The sequence below is a fragment of the Cynocephalus volans genome, chromosome 1 (assembly GCF_027409185.1).
Source record: "Cynocephalus volans isolate mCynVol1 chromosome 1, mCynVol1.pri, whole genome shotgun sequence".
Lineage (NCBI taxonomy): Eukaryota > Metazoa > Chordata > Mammalia > Dermoptera > Cynocephalidae > Cynocephalus > Cynocephalus volans.
The window spans coordinates 185226046-185242469 of record NC_084460.1 but is presented as its reverse complement, the minus strand read 5'-3'; the positions used below and the strand labels follow the sequence as shown (position 1 = coordinate 185242469).

The 16424-nt window shown below is 38.6% G+C and overlaps 1 protein-coding gene across 2 annotated transcripts in view; it reads left to right on the top strand.

Annotated features, from left to right (window-relative positions):
• The first annotated feature begins 2279 nt into the window (after positions 1-2279).
• Positions 2280-16424, top strand: part of ERG (ETS transcription factor ERG) — a 113386-nt gene continuing 99241 nt past the window's right edge. For both annotated transcript variants that reach the window (XR_010023359.1, XM_063092840.1), the window contains exon 1: positions 2280-2358. Coding sequence is in view for 1 of the 2 variants with exons in the window: in XM_063092840.1 (XP_062948910.1) it covers positions 2341-2358 (18 nt within the window). In the remaining variant the exon portion in view is untranslated. The remainder of the gene's footprint in view (positions 2359-16424) is intronic.

Genomic DNA, 16424 nt, shown 5'->3' with positions numbered 1-16424 from the left:
ACAGGGCTTACAACTCATTATTCCCAAATTAACTCTTTATTAGACTACTTTTTATATTTTTATTCATTTTAAAAATTAGACCCAATCAAACTTATGGATAGAATTCTCAGGAAATAGATTAAATAATAGCATCTGGTTTTCTCTTGGTAAGTATCCAAGCAAAGAAATCAATCTCTAACAAAACAATATTTGTATTAGTTAAAGAAGAAAGAGTCAATATGTACACATACATATTACACATAAATAAATATGAGAGACAGAGATTGACAAAGAGATAGAGCAAAGCACATGATGTAAATTACCAACAGTTGGAGTGACTGGGCCAAGGGTATCAGAAGTTCTTTGTATTACCTTGTAACTTTTCTGTAAATTTGAAATAATTTCAAAATAAAGAATTTCACTGCTCACTGTTTGGTTTGAATTAAGCAAGAACCAAGGAGCTATAAGATCATCATTGAAGAATTAGATCTTCATAAAAATGTCAATTCTTTTCTGGGACAGAGAAGAAGGAAGGGCACTGGGTTAGAGACCAAGAGACAGGGTGAGGTAGGACCACACAGAATTTTCTTCCATGGCTCTTTCGTTAGCACAAAAAGGTCATCTTATTTAAAGCTGGTGTTTGGTAAATCCATAATAGAGTGCTGCTTTGGGGGGGACTACAGTTAGCTTTTTAAATGGATGCTTCTTAGAAGAGAACAAAAAGCAAGAAATCTCAGTGGAGCGGAGACAGCTTTTTTTCCCTCTGCACTCCTGAATTCTAGTGGAAGCTGCCCAGATCAAACAACTCAGTACTTTGAAATTTTAGGGGAAACACAGTTTTAATCAGCCTGCCATCTTATTCATTGTTCAGAGATGAAAAGTGCGGAAATCAACATCCCCTCAAAATGTGGGTGCCGAGAATGTATCAGGTTCCAATTTTTACGCAGAATGAGATTCTTATGGTGTATGTTTCTTTTTCTTTCTTTCCTTCTTTCTTTTTCTTTCTTTTTCCTTTCTTTCTTTGCTTCTCTCTCCTCCTTTTTCTCCTTCTCCTTCTTCTGTCATAACAAAGGGGCAAACGGGGGGCAATAAAAGACAGAGAAACTTGGGCTGGTGTATCAACGCTGACATCTGCAGACCTAAAGTCTGAGTGGAATCAATTCATTGAACATCCACCTCTGAGACCAAGAGTTGCCAATGACTCAGGATCTGGTCTATTGTGTTCTGTGGGTCCCCTACTGAGACCACACCTCTTTACTGCTCCAACTTTCGTGTAGCTAGATTCAAAGCAAAATGTTGTTTCTTCCAGAGAACAAGTAATTTCCTGAAAATGAGTAATTAAAGGCCTGAAATCCTCTGAGGAATGTTCAGGACTGCATTAGCTGTACTTCCTTGAGTAGAAAACAGACGTGTGGCCCTGAACTTACAGCTTAGATTTTAAACACTTAACGGGGTCTTCACGTGGCATCTCTGGGTAGCCAGGCGTTCTCTCAGGATATGTTGTCTGTAGCATTGACGTTCGTCAGAGTAGGACTGGCTTGCTGACATTCTAAAGCATTTGTGATAATTTTGGTTATTTGGATTTTAAGTAAATATTTGAAAATAAGGCTTTGACAGGTTTATTTTTTCCCTTTATTTTCTTGGTTGCTTTAATTCTACAGTCTTTGCATTTTCAACTCATTTGTTGCGGAGCAAATAAAAATTGCATATATTTGTAAGGGGAAAGTGAAACTGTTCTAGAATATTCATTTGAGATATTGAAGAAATGAAGGTTATTAAAAACCAGCTAGCAAATGGCTATTATTAAACATGATCATTTATTATCATGAAATAAGTTCCACCTGCAGAGTTTCTTTTTAGGAGAAAGTAGTTCAAATCCTAGTTGGGTGAAAGTTCTGGGGAGAAGCGGGCTGAGAAGGCCCAGCACCCAGGCTGTAGGGCACCCTCCACGCCTCGGCCCTAAGGTGCTTGCAGCCTGTGTGAAGCCAAGCAGAGTCCTACCACATCTGCATCCTGCCTTGGTCTTGGTGTGGTGTGTCACACCTGCTGTAGCAGTCACAGTCCCAGGCAATTGAAGCCTTTTTTTTTTTTTAATTAAAAAAAAATTCTCCTGGCTGCATATCATCAAGAAAAACAACATTGTTTTCAGGGTCTCTTATCTCTCCACTCCCAAATATCCTGTTTCTTCGGGCTGGGCAGCCAGGACCAATAGAAACCTCTTCCTGCCATTGGCTGACTTCATTTCCCAGACTTAGCACAATCTCATCCGCTCTAAACAACCTCATCAAAACTACTTTCTGGTCAGAGAGAAGCAATAATTATTATTAACATTTATTAACGATCAATAAACTTGGTTGCATTATGGCCAGCACTATTAAGGTAAGGAAAGGGTTCCTTTTAATTTGACAAAACCTTGTTCTTGTTACTCTTTTCTTTGGTTTCCTTTATCAACGCAGATAAGTTAGGGTTGGGCAACACCCCCACTGCCACAATAGAGGACAACAAGATTTCCTTTGCACTGCCTAGTAAATTTCCTTTTTCCTACTCCAACCATCCGCAAGGCTTAAAAACTTCAAACTCAGAAAAAAATTGGGGTTTCTAAATTCACTGTTGAGTGCTGTGGATTACTTTTGAAAGCCTTTTTGGAGCACTTCTGAATTTTCAGATTCTTTAACTATCCCTGATGGTGCCTGGATGAGTGTCTGATAGAAGGCCACAGACTTGGAGAGGTTGAAGGGCAGGGTCCAAGAAAAAATGGGCTGGTAGATGTTGAACTTTTGGATGCTCTTCAGTGACTTTTTAGCATCAGGGATGCAGAACCAGTCCCAGTGGAAATGAAGAGATACTCGGCAAGTGGCTGTTGGTAACGGGACATGCAAATGTTGACTTGACTTGCGGGACTTCTATGCTGAGAACTGAGCATTCTCTTAACTCAGATGGTGATATTTCGGTTTGTTCAGTTATGTGTTTATCTTTAATAAAATACCTATTCCTATATGCACTGTGAGTAAGATTTCTTCCTAGTGAAATTGGGTTTGTGGAGAAAGGTCTGTAGGTTCTCTGTAGGTTCTTGGGGTGTTTGGCTGATGTGTTGTCTTGTAAATGTGTCTCGTAGATAGCATATACAGATTAATATGGAGGTAAATCTGTTTAGCTGGAAACCTAAATGTTTCCTCATTCCTGGAAATGTAGCCAATTTAATGGTTAGTGCAAGCCAGTGTCAGTGAATCTATGAGATGGTCGTCTGTTAAAATATTTTCAAGGCAGCCTTGGTGACATTTGTAGAAATGAGAAAAATCCGCAGCAAAAGCAGATAATGAGAGGAGGAAAAAGAAAGTTTTATTAGTTGCCTGCTTTCCTTTTGCTGCATAAAGGTGAGAAGAATTTGGCTGTCTTTTTGTCAAGGGTTTTAGTTTGAAAGCTCATGAAAATGGAAGTTTGCCCAAAATTGGGCTAAGGCATTTTGAAAAATCCTCCTTGGTTTGGTATCTTTGTAATTTGAAATTTTTGTTTTAGAGGATTTGATTAACACATACCATATAAACTGTGCTTCAGAAGTTCTGTTTAGGTTTTATTTTTCAAGATATGTTTTATTTCTCAAGGTGTGTTCAGTAACATATTAAAATATTCATGCACCAAAGACTTTCACGTTGCAGAGATTTTATGTACCTATCATTGAAAGGAATTTTAAAATTGGGTTTTTTTTCTTGTGCTCCACTTTTAGCTACTGAGTAAAAATTGCTTGATTTCATAACCCAAAGTGCTACTCTTTTTTTCTAATTTTCACCCTTAATTATATCCATATTTTATAACAATAAAATCAAATATTCTTTATAAATCTAGAATAGTTTGAGTACAAACTTCTGTGGATTTTTTTTCCTAGAAAATCAGTGCATGAAGGACATTGAAAAAAACAGACCATCCTTTCGAAGGCAGAGTACATTTTGCAAAACATACAAATGTGTTATACTGTTTAATTTAAAATATATGCTTATGAATATATGAAGTTAATTTTTAAGTTTAAATGTTTTATAACTTTTGGGAAATAGTTTATACTTGTCTAGGATACTGTGCTTGATTACATTTTATTATACTGCATTATATGTGTATTATATATATCCCAAGTGAGCCTTTAAATTCACTTCAAGTGAATTTTTTTTAAAAAAACCTCGTTAAAATAAAATAGTCCCTCTTCATAGGTAACTTCCTTTAAGACATGTTTCCGTTAGGTTTCCTGGGGAAAGTAATGAGATGATTTTACAGCCTTGTTTATAGAGTGGAAAAAGAGGCCGTGAGTCTTTTGAATACAGTTTTAATTATGTCAGTGCAAAGCTCAAATCAGCATAGGGAAAATTACAGCCGGCCATTGAAATTAAGAAATAGTCCCTCCTACAGGCAATTTCCAGTCTCAAATGCACTTTGTGATCTGTTGTTTCAGTAAATCAATCAATCAGTCTATTAGATATCATCAGAAGCTCTGCATTTGTTAAATTGATACTCCACAACATCTGAGTGGGAGTTTTTTTCATTAATATTTATAAGACCGTACAAGGCTCTATGAAAAGCTAAATATTCTTCTCCAGTCTGTGTGATTCTCACCATCATTTTCCCTTGGTGATTTGAAACTGGGTACAAAATGTTTTAAGTGGAAGAAGTAAAGGAATTTTAAGAGCTTACGTGAGAGTGCCCATTTGTCTTTAAGTGTCTGCGGATTTTAAGATTAAGAGTTCTAATAAGAACGTGTAAGCAACAAAGCTGATGTCCCTGTATGTGAATGACTTATGGATCAGTTTGGTGTTTCCACTGGCTTCTGAGCCAGGTAACAGTCCTGAGATGCCTGACGCTACCTACCCCACCTGCCCCACAGAACAGTGCAGTACTCGCTTACAGATTCTGAGGAGCCTGCCGTTATCCTTGTAACTTGATTGCACTTTCAGTTAGCGGTTTTAATCCAGTCCCCCAAAGACTTTCCTGATCCTTTTTTAAATGCTATCTCCATTTGGAAAGTCTAATGAAGCCTGCAGTCTCTTCTCAGAATAATGCTTTTAAATGCATTTTTAAAAAAATACATGGAATGGGAAATATAATTCTATTCTTGGACCCCTAAGGGGATCCATGAACTCCAGGTTGCAAGCCCTGATCCTAGAATTTGAAGATCCTTAATCCTTAAAATGGAACTGGGGTGGGGGGGTTCCCTTGTCACGTAGGTTTGGCATTGAAGGACATAGAGAGAAGGCAGGCAGCAAACAACCCGTTCATTGGTGGAAAGCATCTTAAGAATCAGACACGATGTGGAAAGTTACTAACAAGTCTTGACAGGACTGGAGGGCACATTGTTGCTATTTCAATGACTTATTTAAAGAAGTTACCTTCTTTAACAGGTTGGAGGGTTTGATGATAATTTAAATGTGAAGTGATGGGAAGTAGATTTTATTCAAAAACATACAGCTTGTTTTATATATGTCACTTTGAATGTTTGCCATCGTATGTAAAAAAAACGTATTAAGACTAAGAGTTACATAAGGAAAGTTAATCTCCTCAGGGGATTTTGATGGATGGGATTAATGAATTTCATAGCTACAGATATGTGGTTTTTCATCAACCCACTGGCTCACATGGAATATGAATTGTTTCATTCCTTGTTACTTTGAGGGGATTCTGTGACAGTGGAAAGAATGTCAAGTGCAAAATGCTGCTGTCCTGCTATGTAAATGTCATACCCCAGAGCCGGCTCCAGTTTTCTGTCCTTGTCTAAAAGTGGATTTATAGGCCATTGTCTTAAAATGACTTGCTGCTTGCATTCATGTGCAGTTCTCTGACCCGGGCTGTCCTCCGCGGATACAGCACATCTCTCCCTGCCTCCTTCTGAGTGTGTACGTGTATGTGTGTGTGTGTGTGTGTGTGCACCTGTGCCCACCGGGTACCCTGACTCAGTGCTCATGGAAAGCAGCATTAGGAACGACTGAGCTTGTGGACATATTTTCCCCATTAAATACACTGTGGGACTTTAGTGCTCTTAGAGAATGTTTTGAAACCAAACCATTTCTTAATTATCTATATTTTCTTTAAAGTAAGAATTTCATTAGATTTTCGTTTTGCAAAACAGACCCTTATTTTAAAAAAAGACCCACAAATACATACACACACATACTTGTTAATGTCTTTTGAAAAAGCATATATAAAAAATAAAATAAATAAATAAGACAACCATTCCTGAGATCTTCAGGAAAATATTACTTCTGTATTTAAATCTTCAGGATAAGATTCCCTCTGTGGGGGTAGAGACCCCAAGAATCCCAATAACGGGCATTATTTAACAGCTGGTGCATAGAGAATCATAATACAAGAGGCCATGAGAAGGCCAGACCTATGAGAATTCCTCTGAAATGTAAAAATCTCAGGGAAGGGTATTTTTCAGGGACAGTCTCCAGGTCTCTCCGATGTCTGGGAGCATGCCCTGCTCTGGAGGATCTTTTATTTAGACCTAGCAAACGCCTCAGATGCTGCTAGGGAGACCTCCCTTCCTTTTGTCCCGATAAGATCAAGGAAAGCTGCTCCCCTCCTGAGACTTCTGTCAGATCATCCTGAGAGTTCTTCTCTTACTCGGTGTGGCCACAGACACTGCTGCATTCCAGTCCTTATTAATCTTGTGACTCTGGGAAAGGAGTCTAACTTGTCTGACCTCAGCTTCCTCACCTGTCCAGTGAGATCACAGTGGCGATCCTGTTTTGTGCGAGTTGATGTGCATGCGCCTCTCACAGAGGCTCAATAAATGGCAGGTGCCAGCAGACACCCCAGATTGACTTAGCCTTTCCTTACATGCTGCATTGTCTTTTGAGCCCTGCTGTTCACGTTTTCTACATTTTCCAGTACTCTGACTCAGTTGTGGAGCCTACAGCCACGAGCTCTGTTCTAACACTTTGTAAGAGACAGAGAGAACAACAGGTCACTTCACCATGTCGCTACACAGGCCTCCCGCACTCAGGGAAAGATACACCTGCTCAATCAGGAGGAAGGAGCTTGCAGGGGTCTTGGTGGAAAGGTGGGGTAGGGCAGGTACCAAACATGTGGGCAGGTGGAGCATCCAGAGGGTCGCACCAGGCGGTATTGGTCGGTGTGTGGGCTCGGCTCTGTGCTGAGGGCCCAGGCTGTCTGCTCTGTCATTGAAGAAGACCAGGACCTGCAGCCTCATCTTGTTCCTGGTTAGGCAGGAGCAGGGATACTGGAATACCTCCACTCTCCTGTTTTCTCAATCATTTTGAAAAATGCATTGTTGTTTTGTACGAATTGTAAACATAAAACATTCTCATAGTAGACAAAATGAAACAAAAAAAATTACAAAGTCAATATAAATTGCTCCAAATCACAACCAGCCAGAGGAAATAACTATTACCGTTTGGCTGTGCGTCTTTCCACTGTGTGTGTGTTTGTCCTGTCTACCTGACTGTCCTGCTTTGCTCTGTGAACATTGTTTACAAACATTTCCCCATGTCACTAAAAATTTGTGATAAGCAAAATTTTTATGCTTCATTATATTTCATCTAAACAAGTATTATCATTAAAAAATTTTTATAACTGATATTCTGTTGTAGGATAATACTGCTTTTAATTTTTTGCTAATTACATTGCAATGCATCTTCTATTTAATTTTTTTAAAATTCATTTTATTAGTATTGGTGCTTAGAAAAGGAATTATTGAGTCAAGGGCTATACATATTTTTAAGGTCTTTGCCAAGTTTAAAGACTTGCCAATTTCAAGAACAATTGCTAGTGTACTCTCTAGCAGGGTTGTAACAGTTTTTTCCCTTCTAGCCGTGTATGAGCCAGTTCCACTGCACCCATAACAACTCTGCCTATTTTATTCTGAATCTTTGCCATTCCAACAGGCAAAAAGGGAATCTCATTTTTGTCTGTATTTCCTTAATTTTAGTATCTCATTACTTTTCTTTCTTTCTATTTTTTATGTGAACTACTTTCAATTAGTGGCCCAGGGTGACCTCTGGATTTTTTTCTTTATCGTACTTTCATTCCCTGGTTGATCTAACTCATTTTTCACATATTTCCCCTACTGAGCTTTGCTGAGACATGTCACATAAAGTTTAAGGACAACGCTCATCCTGTTCACTCCCTTTTTAGTGCTGTCCTGTCTACCTCTTCTGTGTCCTCAGTAGTGACTGGTAAAGTGTAGGAGTTTAATAAATATTTGTTGAAAAATAAATTTTAATTAAAATTATTTGAAGTCATAAAGAGAGAGTTAAGATATCAGAGTAATATAATCATTATTGTTAGATTTCAAATAGAAGTCTTGTTTCTTTAGGGATAGGTCTCCTAGTAAAAGAAAATTAATAATAGAAAAATACTTTAAAAAACATAACTGTTGTATCTTGAATTCATAAACCAAATTAACATGTTCCTAACAACTGCTGTTCCGTATCCCACATTGTCTCAGGTGAAACTCACGGTGACTTGGATACTGTTGCTTTCTCACAGGTGAGGAAGGGATAGAGGGCTAGAGAGGTTAAGCTGCTTGTTCAAGTCAAATCTGTGTGTCTCCCTGTCTTTATTATCTTTTGATCTCTTTTCCCTGCTGTTTGCTCTAGCCCCAAATAATGAATTACTGTGCAAAGTATTGTATTAAGTGATATGGTGACACATTAAATAATTGAACAATGAAAATTATTATAACTGACTACTTTGTCATTCTTGTATGAAAAATTCCATAGGCAACAGTTATTATATGCTAGGCAGCTAATCAAAATAGAGTGCTAGAAAATTCATGAGCTAAAACTCTAGTGCCCAGTTCTATATTTGCTCGGCGACAAGAATTTTCTCCATATTTGGCTATCCAAGGGGCATTGGTTCCAGATTCCAGATCAGCTGCTGATTTAAATTTCCTCATCCCAAGTATCGACTTCCTTGCTCTCATCTTGGGCGTCAGTAATGAAAGTGCAGGTCAGAGTTTTCCTTAAGGCTTTACCAAGTCTTTCAGCCGGGTGTTCACGGAATTCAGCTCTGGGAAGAATGGTCATCTGCTGTCGTGCACAGATAAGTGCTGAGACTTTAGAAAAGAAGCGCTAAGGCCAGGCAAAATTATTTATTTGTAAAGTGCCACATCAGAATCCAATCATAACATCATAACATCAACATCAGGGCTATTATTCTCTCATATGCTTTTGTTAAAAACAGCACATGACAAATTCTGGAAAATAAAGAATACATGCAAAGATCTTGAGCTCTTGAATTTAATACATTCACTTTTAAGTCATTTCACCTCGATGATTCAACCTCTCACTTGAAGTTACAGTATTGCCAATAATGCATTCTTTTTTTTTTTAATTGAACAAGTATTGACGAAGAGTCAGCACTGAAGAGAGGACACCCCAGCCCCTACCACCTCCACATTCTCATTTCTCTCAGGGCCAATAATTCAAATTATCCACCAGCAGCAATCACCTCCATTCCCTTTGAGTCTCATTGGGTCCCACTGGGTCTTATTTTTTAAAGCTGGCAATGTGCCTGTGAGGCTCACCTTTGGGGAAGAAGAAACTTTTGAAAGAGCACCTCAGAATGTGTCCACACAGTTAGTCTGTGTCTCAATTTGAGGTGGATTTCCCAAGATGTTGCTCCAAGCTAAAAACAAAAAAAAAGTATGTGGTTTTATATTGCATAGTCCTCCCTGGATCCATATCATATGTATGTGTTACCCGATGTTCCAAAGGTAATCAAAAACACGAAGGCTAAGTAAGGAGAGCACAGCTCACATTTATCTTTTGCCCAGAGAGGCATTTGATACTCTGTTTCCTCATGGTATCCTTAAAATAACCTCTGTGGGGACAGGATGGATCTTATCTTCTGTGCAAGGGAGGGGAGGTGGAGAGGCAGGCCCGGAGCTTTAGTCTGATGCTGCAGGACCTCAGCCGGTGAATTCACCTGTCCTGCTCTGGTTCCTTTATGGGAAAATGGAGCTGTTGTGCACAGCCTTCCGCTCTTTGACACTGATGGCTTGATGCAGCCATTGGGACCACAGGGGCAGTTGACAGCAGTTCCACCATCGGATCTTGGAAGTGGAGAGGAGCCGCATCGGTGGCTGGGGGGAATGCCCGCGTGGCAGTCATCTTGGGGTCAAAGCCCAGCTGTTCTACTTCCTGGCCATTTCACCTCTGACAAGTCACAGCCTTTTCCATCTGCAAAATGGGATGCCAGTAGTTGCTACTTCATAAAGTTATGGTGAGATCAACTAAGCGCGAAGAGCTGAGAACTTTATTTGGCACATATGAGCTACTTAATCAATGTTAGCTAATTTTATTAGTCAGTCAAGTCAAATAAATTTTCCTTCTAGGACTAAAATCAGGGAAACCATAAGAGCTTTCCCCCCACCTTTTTTTTCAATTTCTATAACAGTATGAAAATTGATTTTTTTTCAAGTAGCCAATTTATCCTTTTTCCTCTGACCCACATGGTCTTTTCTCTTTATGGTGAAATAAAAACTCTGACAGCAACAGTGAGTTCCTAGTTATTCCCCAGCACTTTATCTGCATGAGAGGTTACTTTCAACAGTGCTAGGAAGTACTTGCTGTTGTTGGCCAGCAGGTGCACAGCAAGTCGCGGGAGGAGCATTCAGGCCCCGCTACCTTCTCTCTGTACGTTCCACTCTTCCCCTCTCTGTCCCTCTTTGCAATCACTAACAACTCAACAGGAGGTTTGAAAAACATAAAGGATGACAATAACGGTGAGGAGGAGCCTTCCTGAGTCTGTGGAACGCTCACATGTCCTTTTTGGACCTGTTTTCATTCACTCGGAGCTGCCTCTCATAGACTCTGATCAATGTCTCTCATCCCAGGAAATCTGGGACAGTGCAGGTTTGTAAACGCGTAATTCAGCATAAAGGAATAAAGAGAAGATCGACCAGGAGGCTCAGGCTGTGCCAGGTAGAAGTCACCAACACATCTACCTTTGAATTCTATCATTTCACTTTATCTTATGTGAACTAGAATTGGAAGCGTACTTATATTCACATAAAAAATAAGAATATTGTCCAAGGTCAAATATAAGTGATATCATGAGTTATCTGACTTTCTGAATTTTCCATTCCACCAATCTGAGTTAACATGGATAGCCTTCTTGACTTTACCTTCTTTTTAAGCCAAGGAATATGTAGCCGATTAAGGCTGTGTTAAGCTTAGAAGAAAAGAAATTAAATTGACTTTGCTAGGGGATCGTTCCAGCAAAGAAAAGCCCCTCTTTGTTTCTTGTGCACCCCTGAGCAGGTACCTTCTCTCCTGCCTGAAAAGCTGTTCTTACTCACTCACTATTAGAAGGACGAGCCTATTGCAACCCATTTTGATAAAAAGCTTGTTACATAATAAGTGCACATATATTTTTTAAGCCTTGTTCTCTGGAGATGGAAAACATCTTTTTTTAGATCACATGTTTACTGCTTTGGTAAACAGTAAAATGCTGCTACAGCAATTACCTTGAGGATAAAGGGTTTGTAGACAGATACTTCCTGCGTTCACTTCCTACACAGATAGCCAGCCCAACCAGAGCCGCACAGACGCAGGAAGGGCTCCCGGTGGAAACTTCCTTTCTGCAAATGGGTGGTTCGTTATTCATTATCTTCTCTCCAAGGGGAATAAGCCAGTCGCTCTGGATTTTCTGAGTGAATTCTCAGTCTTGAAACAGGTGAAAATATTTTCTAAAGTAATAATTTTAGTCCCTTGTTCTCATCTTTGGTGTTAACTGCTTGCTGTTTTTTAAGGAAACATGTAAGATTAGACGTGTGCATGAATAATAGTGTGCTCTGTATGCACCTCAGTCCCGTTTGAATCATAGAAAATGATACATGAGTCTAATGTTTTTATATTTGGTGAAAAATAAGCCTCCTTGAGATTCAATTTTAGGCCTTTTCTGTGTTTACTTAGTGTAAAGATCATTTTAGATTTTGTTTCCTTTAGTCAAGCAGAGAACTGCAGATTTGGGTACAAAAATTTCAGCTCACAGATTGTTCTCTGTGCTGATTTTACACCAGTTATTAAATTCCAACAAATGCATTGTTTAGGTCCTTTGAATAAAAGCAAATAAAAACAATGCACACACATGAACAATAGGGAATCATCAATTACCCACCTACAGGATGTGTCCTTACTGACTGGCCCCTTTGTTGGAGGAAAAAAAATATATCAAGTCAACAAACAATAACACTGAACAATGAACTAAACAAAATAAATAGCACCTGAGAGCCCCTAAGCTCAAGCACTGGCAAAGCACCAAAGACTGATGTTTACAAACTCCAGACATGGAAACCTACAGCTCCACCCAGATCTCCTGCAGGTCCCTAAACAAATCTGAAAACTGAGCAGCCATTCTGTGCCCGGTCAAGTCATGGCGAAGCGCCTCCTTTGGTGATGAGAGAACACCTACATACAGCCTTGCGCTGCAGTGGAGAAGACAGAGTCTAACAGAGCATTCTGCCTGGTGCCTGTATTCCATGACTATTGGGCAGGGAGCAGAGATTGCATTTGATCCTAAGAAGCTGCCAGACATGGCTGCCAGACATGTCTAAATCTCATGAAGATGCTAATGTATTAATATACTCTAGAGATTTTATCTACACCATCAATATACGACGGTACTTCAAAAAGTTCATGGAAAGATTGTATTATGTTTTAATTCTATTTCTCCACAAACTCTTTGAAGTACCCTTGTACATATCTTGTTTTGGAAATGAAATCGAATTGAAATGAAATTATTCAGAGATATTTTCCTTTAGAAACACATTTGTTTACATTCTTTTGCTTATTTTGTTGGAAGACACAGTGGATAAAATCTCCATATCCTCCTGCCTCCATGAAGACTGCTTTCTTCTTCTGCACCTGTCCCCCCACCCCGACATTTATTGTGCAGCTTTATTACCTTTGAGTGAAACTCCATGAGGCATCTCCCAACAAGTGTCCTTGCAAATGCTACCTCCTGCCACTTCTGCATCTGCATCTTTGTACAATGACTTTCCTGACCTCCTGCATATCCATTGGTCCCAGTGCTTCCTGAATCGCGGTTGTGTGGTGCTGGTGCGAGACTGGACAGTAGGTGGATTCGGCTTTGTTGCCTGATGGATGGCTTCCCTGTTGGTATCCCCTCCAAAAATCACCCCTACTAGCCTAGGATTGCTTTTTGTCTGTTTGTTTTATTTTATTCTTTAGCTTGGAGTGAGCACAGTTTCAATATATCCATTGAATAATATATTGTTGAAATAACAAGAATAAAAACTTTGTTCTTTTCTCTCATTTCAAAAACAATTCTATGGGAGTTTAGAAAATAATGACTTTAAAAAGGAAATTAAAATAATTGATATTATACCATCAAAGCTCTGTTAATACTTAATTTTTTTCTGGGGGAGGGGGTCTTTTCCCCATGTATGCAGATGTGTTCTTTAAAAAGAATAATAAAATTTGAGAAATTGAACTCATTTTTAATAGTCCTTTTCTACTCCCTTTTTTTCCAAGATAGTGAAATGAACAGGAGTAAAGGCTGAACTTTTTATGATTTCCTTTTGAAAGTAAGGCCCCACATCCCTTCTTAAGGAGCCAGTTTCTTAATATGGAGCAAATCCAGACTGCCTGGGGGTAGATCCTTGTTCCTCTGTGCCCTGGCAAGGTGATTTCACTTCTTCGTGCCTCAGTTTCCTCATCTGTAGAATAGATTCGATAATGGTAATAACACCTGCTTCTTGGTAGTGTTGCAAGGATTGAACAGCTTAATACACGTATGTGCTTTGAACAGTAATGTGCTTTAGGGTGCAGACAATATCCTGTTCTCATTCTTATTATTTAATTCACTCTCATATCTTATCTGCTTCTCTGAAGTGATCAGTTATCTTTCTTGATTGTGTTTGTTTCAGTGTTTGTCTTTGGAAAGGAATTCTCCAATACACTTTGATATTTATAGCTTCCTCTAAAGGGATAAGAGTTTTTCTCTCTATGCATTGGGTTCCATCTCATGCTATTCCTTTGAGGACAGTAGAAAAAAACAATAGAGTCACAAGTGTGAGTCTATCTAGTGGCTCAAACAACATGTTAACCAAACTTTCAGCTGTGTTTTTGTAAGCCCAGAAAACCAATAGTTTTGATGATTTGAAGAAAAATTAAGATAGAGGACTGAAAGTGCTCATTGTTTCTTCCCTAGCCTGGTTCACTGGCCTTTGCCCTTGAATGAATGAATTTATTTCTGTGATGGGGAGGGGCAGCTGGTCTCTGTAGTGGTCCTAGGGCTTAAGGATTCAAGTGCTATTTTGAGCCAACTACTGGAGCTGGCCCATTCTTTACAGGAGGTGAGTAGGCATTAACTGAATTGTCACATTGCTGGTTAATGTCCATGATTAAGAATCCATGGAACCATCTTTAAGACCAGAAACCCTCAAAACATTGGTAATTAAAGTTCATTACTCTCTGCCTTAAGTTATATGGCTGTCATAGCGTAATCTTTAATTTGTGCTGATCGTGCCTGGTAAGAAGGAGGCCCTTGGTAAATGTCTATTCTGTAAATAAATAAATAACTGCCAGGATGATAAATGCATGACAGAGTGCATTAAACAGTGAGGTGGTGTCTTACAACATATCACAGAGAACTTTTTTTATATCATGCAAGATGGAGTCCTTGTTTATGTTTTTTCAGGTAGATATACAATTGTAATATAGCACATATTTTGACAAATCCATACTTTTCCCCCAAAATTGGTTTCAACTATGACTTACATCATTTATTTTTTAACTTTTATTGTATATATTTAAGGTATAAACATGATAATTTGATATAGATATAGGTTATTATAGTTGAGCAAATTACCATATCCATCATCTCACATAATTGATTCATTTTTGTGTGTGTTGCAAAAGCACCTAAAATCTACCTTTTTAGCAAAAATCCTGCATACAGTGCAGTATTATTAAATGTGGTCCTCCTGTTGTGCATTAGATCTCTAGAGTTGTTCATCCTTTATATCTACTACTTTGTATCCTCTGACCTATATCTCCCCTTTGCCTCCCCCTTACCCCCATTCCTGGCAACTGCTGTTTTATGCTCTATCTCTGTATGCACCTTTTTTTTTTTTTTGATTCCACATGTAAGTGAGATTATGCAGTATTTTTGTGTTTTTCTTTCTGTGTCTGGCTTACTTCACTTAGAATAATGTGCTCCACATCATCCATGTTGTGGCAAATAGCAGAATCTCCTTTTTCAAAGCTGAGTAATATTCCATTTTACATGTATAGCACAGTTTCTTTATTCATTTGTCTGTCAACAGATGAACAACAACTTAGGTTGTTTCTATATTTCGGCTATTGTGAACAGTGCTGCAATGAACATGGGTGTGCAGATATCTTTATGAGGTGGTGATTTCATTTTCTTTTTTGTCTATGCCCAGCAGAGGGATGGCTGGGTCATATGGTAGATCTATTTTTAATTTCTTTAGAAACTTCTATACTTTTTCCACCGTGTCTGTACCATCCTACATTCCCACCAGCAGCGTGCAAGGGTTTCTGTTACTCCACACCCTTGCAAACACTTATTTCTTGTCTTTTTGATAAAAGCCATCCTAATAGATGTGAGGTAGTTTCTCATTGTGGTTTTGATTTGCATTTGCCTGATGATTAGTGATGCTGAGCACCTTTTCACATACCTGCTGGCCATTTTTATGTCTTCTTTGGAAAAATGTCTATTCAGGTCCTTTGCCCTTGTTTGGAAAAGTGGGATGCTTCTGGGGCTTCCCAAAGTCTAATTGGGTTTTGAGCGTTTGTGGGTATATGTCTGATGAGTCCATACAGTCTCTTCTGGACCATAAATGGAAATGTTCCCACTTTAAAATTAAAAGCAGAAATAATGGTTCCGAGACAACTAATAGACTATTGCATTTTGTTACATGACACTTTAGGCCAAACTAAAAAAGCAGCACTTTCACTTGTATTGAGCAGTAACACCTACACCAGTGTTTATCCAGGGTTTGCACTGGGTCATCTAAATGTTCAGGTTTACAATCCATTATACAAAAAGTCTTTCAGGGCATGAACTAATGAAAAGCTATACTTAATGGGCTAGATGGGGACTATTCATTTTTCTTCTTTTGTTAATGTAGTCACTCCTTTGAAATTTCAGTGAAACTAACTTAATCTCTTAAACATGTATGCTGGTATCCAATGTACTGGTTCACATGGAATTTTTCCATATTCATTGGAATCTGGCAAATTGCAGCTCTGTACTTATATAACTGGCATCTGCAATGGATATGATGTAGCATAACATTTTCATCAATAGCTAAGTTTTTGTTATTTAATTGCAAGATGTTCTCTTTTATAATTTAGATTAATTTTAATAGTAATTAACAACCAGCTTATGTAAGCCAGATAATAAAATTGAATTCCCTACTGAAATTTTTACATTAACAAACATGTTAT